The sequence below is a fragment of the Odontomachus brunneus genome, unplaced genomic scaffold, assembly GCF_010583005.1.
Source record: "Odontomachus brunneus isolate Ranch 3 - 2012 unplaced genomic scaffold, Obru_v1 Obru_scaffold_010, whole genome shotgun sequence".
NCBI lineage: Eukaryota > Metazoa > Arthropoda > Insecta > Hymenoptera > Formicidae > Odontomachus > Odontomachus brunneus.
This window is the reverse complement of record NW_022639460.1, coordinates 3369143-3374289: the sequence shown is the minus strand read 5'-3', so window position 1 is coordinate 3374289 and position 5147 is coordinate 3369143. Positions and strand designations below refer to the sequence as shown.

General features: G+C 43.5%; 2 protein-coding genes across 2 annotated transcripts in view; one reads left to right on the top strand and one right to left on the bottom strand.

Moving 5' to 3' along the window:
- Positions 1-5147, top strand: part of LOC116840572 (mitochondrial tRNA-specific 2-thiouridylase 1) — a 28976-nt gene that overhangs the window by 8303 nt on the left and 15526 nt on the right. The window lies entirely within an intron of this gene.
- LOC116840574 (paired amphipathic helix protein Sin3a-like) overlaps positions 1-5147 on the bottom strand; it is a 19197-nt gene that overhangs the window by 13756 nt on the left and 294 nt on the right. Inside the window, exons 2-14 of the mRNA XM_032807436.1 lie at positions 4912-5129; positions 4662-4838; positions 4394-4546; positions 3680-4011; positions 3324-3558; positions 3001-3255; positions 2514-2909; positions 1968-2419; positions 1403-1877; positions 1071-1317; positions 578-946; positions 327-496; positions 46-240 (exon numbers count right to left, since the gene is read on the bottom strand). Coding sequence (XP_032663327.1) covers positions 46-240; positions 327-496; positions 578-946; positions 1071-1317; positions 1403-1877; positions 1968-2419; positions 2514-2909; positions 3001-3255; positions 3324-3558; positions 3680-4011; positions 4394-4546; positions 4662-4838; positions 4912-5129 — 3674 coding nt within the window. The remainder of the gene's footprint in view (positions 1-45; positions 241-326; positions 497-577; positions 947-1070; positions 1318-1402; positions 1878-1967; positions 2420-2513; positions 2910-3000; positions 3256-3323; positions 3559-3679; positions 4012-4393; positions 4547-4661; positions 4839-4911; positions 5130-5147) is intronic.

Below are 5147 nucleotides of genomic sequence, written 5' to 3'. Positions count from 1 at the left end.
GAGAGAGAGAGAGAGAGAGAGAGAGAGAGAGAGAGAGAGACTTACTATATATATCTTGAAACAATTTTCATCCGCCATTGTCTTTTCCGCTTTACGCTGATACGACAATTCTGCCCCCAATCTCATGTACGCCGTAGCGCACAATCCGCCGGCTCCACTACTCTCTTTAGGCTGACGTTGCTCCTTTTGAAACAAGTCCATGCATTGTTGACATATAGAATCTGAGACCAAGTGTTGCAACTGGTATGAGAGAGAAAAGGATTTTTATAAACTCTTGTACAAAATCCGGCGAAAGTCAAGATACGACGAAATCTGCCTATACTCACCTGTCTCACAGCGTACGTTACGACCTTATCGAGAGTAAAAGCAATATAGGCATGTATACCGAACATTTCTCGTAATGTATCCTCGTACGCAGTACTCTCCATATTTCCATCGAGAACATTTTTAACCATGTCCAAAAAAGCAGAATAATACTCTTCAACTTCAATTTCACCTACGTAAAGCACGAGAAGGAGTGGTTAATCATGAGATATCGTTCACTCTGCTTACTCACTTTTGTAAAGCAATTACTTACTTTTCGGTTTCAGTCTCAAAGCAACCGCTGTGCTTTCTTTCCGCTGCTGCTTATACTTGGATTCTTCCTCGATAAGAGTGTTTGCTCTTTCGCACATTTTTGTCAATCTCTCGCACAGTATATGGTGTAACCTCAAAAAAAGGTACCAATTATTACTGCTCATGAAAAGCGTGTACGCCTCCTCGGGATCAGTGGAGAGTGCATGAATGGGTACTTTGACATCGGATTCGGTTTTGATCAAAGTGGAAGACGTATTCGGTGACACGGGAGCCTTACTCCTGTTGGCCTGCAAACCTTGACCTAACGATGAACCGGTTGTCGTGGACTGGGAGTTGTTATACGCTGCCACGTTTATATCTTCCTTCTCGTCTATGGCACAACAAGAAAGCAAAGAGAATACGTGTGTTAGAACGAGCTATTTGTTGATTATTGCGGCAACGAATGTATCCGTCTTTCTGAATCTATCATAAGATAACGCAACAAGAAAACTTACCATCATCATCCCTCTCATCATCGCTAAGTTCTTGTCGTCTATAGAAAAAGAGATCGGGTATGAAATGCTTCAACAAAAGTTTGATGCGTTGCTTGTCTTCTTTGTGGATAGCAGTTTGTCGTTTGACATGATGAATCAAGAGATTAGCGGCATCATCCAACACAGTCTTGTCTTTGTACGGTAGCACGAGATGCGGACCACTATTTCCTTGACCATCGCCGCCACCCTCGTCACCCTGCTCATGTCGCTGTTGAAAAGAACATTGAAACGATTAAATTAGTCGAATTTGACCAACGATAGCGAGAGCTAATGATAAAGTATAAAGTACCAACCTCGTCGTACAATGTCTCGATCTCATTGAATAAGCTCTTGGACCTTAACGCCTTTACATCGTTTTGTTTAAAGTTAATTCCTTGATGGTCCAAAGATTTCAAGTAGTACTTTTCGTTTTGTTCCCTCCAAATTTTATTGAACCCTTTTTGCGCCTCCCGCCACTCCTCCTCCTTACTTTTTAAACGACGGAGTACGACCGGTACAGCCACTACAGGATTTTTCTTCAGACCATCTATGATATCGGCAGCTTTGTCACCGTATATCCTTTTTAACGCTCGCTGATGAATCGTGGGGGAACTGCCACCCAAGCAATCGTCAAGCTTGAACTTTTGCAATTCCTCTTGGCTCATCCTATTCATCTTTTTGTGAACACCCTCGAGCACTCTGATCGTCGCCGCGTTGGTTTCTATCACACCGTCCAACTCGAAACGCTCGTCCTCGCATCGATATATGGATTCTTCGTACTGAGTTTTCCTAGAATGAATCACACAGATTTCGTATTTCGTTAAAAAAGAATGACAGAGAAGGGAGAGAGGATTTGATTGGACAGAAATTACAAATTACCTGGACGTTACAAATGTACTGTCTTCGGACCAGGTTGGAAAGGAAACCCACGTATCATTGAGGACTTCTTTACAAAGTTGCGTCCTGCCACTACACTTTGGTTGTACATACGATTTTGGCAAAGCGCAGTACGACGCTCCTAATCGCTTGCACGCTGTGTAATCGATCTCGATCGCCAAGTCACCTTGCGGCCGTTCTTGATGGCTCCGTACAACATTGTTTGGAAAAGTTTCCATTCCCGTCGCGCTACTCGCGTTTGTCGTCGCAGTGGCGGACAAGTCGGCCAGATGACCAAGGAAATCTTTGAACCAACGCAGTAGTTCGGGGAAACGGCCGAGGAACGGTGTTATTAGCAGAATAAGTTCCGATTTCGACACTATCTCTTGATTAAAAAGTACAAGGCACCGAAGAAAATTTTCGTAGACTTCTTGCGACCTGAGTGCCTTTCGAACCTAAAAATACATCATTTACGTTTATTCGTGGAACCTGACCCAACTTGACACGAGAAAGATTGAAAATTATGAAGGATATGTTTTCAATATTCACCTTGTCGAAGAAAGCGTAGTCGTTCAAAGTACCATATTTGCCAGCTTCCGCGATAGTAATATCACGCATCGAAGCGACTTTGTGCTTCTTCAAAGGTGGCGGTCCGTGTTGCAAATTCCCTGCTGTTACCGAGGTCGAGAATGACGGACTTCTCTTCAACTGTCCCGTACTGTGTCCGAATTTCTGGCCACTATTGACATCTCTGATGCTCGGTCTATCCCGCTCGCGTTCCCGTTCCCGTTCCCTATGATCCCGACCGTCGCGCTCCAAACCGGTCGTGCCGCCGGATTCTCGAAGATCCCTTGTGATAGTACCGGAATTGTTGTACGACGTCTTCAGCCCGATTGGTTTCTTAACAATCGCCGCGTGATCATTGACCGATGTAGTCTTGTTAGTCTGAAACATGGCGGACTAATACGAATCAGAACAGGGCACTTTTTCCCCTTTTGTCGAGGGAGAAATTGCTAGGAAGAAGTAAGTGACTCACCAGTGAACTTTGTTGATTAGTAGCATCTGGCAAAAATTGTCCGAATTCAGCGAGCAGATCTTCTTGATTTTCAAACAATATAGCAACTTGACTGTAAACTTCTGCTTCCGTCAAGTGTTTTCCTCCGCTTGTACCGTAGCCAGAACTCGTACCTCCCATGTGACCAGACTCTTTTAAATTCCGCTGTTCTTTCTGATACGTATGCAATATCTCCAAGAAACGTTTGTATTTGTCCGGTTGTCCTTGGAACCGATTCTAAAAAAAGAGAGAGAAAGAAAATACAGAGCTCGCGTCGAAACCTTCGACGTGATTGACAACTATACCTTTATCTTATTGACATAGTTTATCGCATGATTGAATTCGACTGGTTGATTTTGTTGCGTTTGTCCACTATTCGTTACTCCATCTGCTTGACTTAGAGCCTGACTGACAGCTTGCGCCTGTGCAGTACTAATGTGCGAGTTGTTGTACACCGGTACCGGCGGTGGTGATGGCGCGTGAGTAGTTAAACTGTTGGTTGTAATACTGTTTGGCAAAGTATGGTGTATACTGCCTGACCTGTGGCAACGACAGATGTAATCGTATATTCTATAGTAACATATCGCAATCTGCGAACTCTTCTTGACAATTTGCAACACATTCTAACATTGTGTTTTTGTGTAGCGCGAGAAACACTCACCCTTGCATTATCTGTAAAACTGGAGGTGCTTTCGCAGGCTGAGTGGGTGGACTAGCCACAGGAGGTGAGCCAACATTCACCGTACAATGGTGCTGTGATAACGTGGCGGTGTGCGTCGCCGTTGGACTAGGCATACTAACGGACACTTGGAAGGCGTATCCTTGTTCGTTTGCTTGCACTTCTATCTTATAGCCTGGCGGAAGAAACGTATTGAAGCCAACGATGAGTTCAGGATGTCCTTTGAACAGATGACTCACTCGAGTTATAACACCTGGAGTATCTATACTTTGCGACTTAAATTCCTTCATGATATCTAAAAAATCATTGTACACCTGTGAAGAAAAATATTAAAATAATAAATGCCAAGCGTTTCTTTTCTCTGTCCTCTGTCGTACGACATGACTATTGTCGAACGTGTCAATTGACTGATGGATAGAATTCTCCTAAGATCTTTAATTTTTGCTTCAGGTATCCCAGAAATTCTCTATCCGACAGCCAATTGGAACGTCCGACAAGCTTGTCGTACGACATATAATATTAGCGTTACTACTGCTATTACTGCTACTACTATTACTTCTACTACTGCTATTGTTACTGCTGCTGCTCCTACTCCTACTACTACTACTATTAAATATACGATATATACAACATTTAAAAATGTCGACATAAATGCAGGCTATGCTATATTCATAATTTAGCTTTTTGTTTAATCACCTGCGGTTGATCACTGAATTTGTATTTCACTTGATCCAGGTACGATAACGCATCTTCCACTTTTAATCTCTGAAACTGTTGAGATCCACTCCCACCACCTAGATTAGGACCGGGTGGAGTGGAGGCAAGCGGCGTTACATTGCCTGAATGTACCTATAACAGCGAATGTAACTCTCTTAAAATTTCAAATTTTTCGTAATTTACGTTACGGCGTAAAGAGTTCTTTTATATTATAAACATTTAAAGATCGATTGAAAAGGATGTGTACCTTATGCCTTATTGTCGATTGTTGCTGTGTATGAACTTGATTTTGCGAACCCGATGTAGGTTGCTGGGAACCCATGTTATGGCTATTCCCGCTACTTATTCCACTATGCAAGCCACTGCTGTTTATGCTGCCACCGCCACACGTAGAACCGAGTCCTCCTCCTGTAGAGCCACTCGCCTGTTGACGCAGTAGTAACACGTTGAAACACACTGTACGACGCTCTATTTGTTATTTACTATTAGCAACTCACTTTAATGGAAGTCGATGCAGCAGTTGGCACAACAATCGCACTGGTGTACTGTTGTTGAGCTTGGGTACTACCAAATTGTATACTTCCTGGCATTTCTTTAGATGCAACAGATCGAATAGCTTGACCAGGTACGACAACACCGATTCCACCGCTAGTGTGATACTCTAAGCTACTACCACTGCCACCACCACCACCACTTCCTCCTCCTCCTCCTCCCCCTCCTCCTCCTCCTCCTC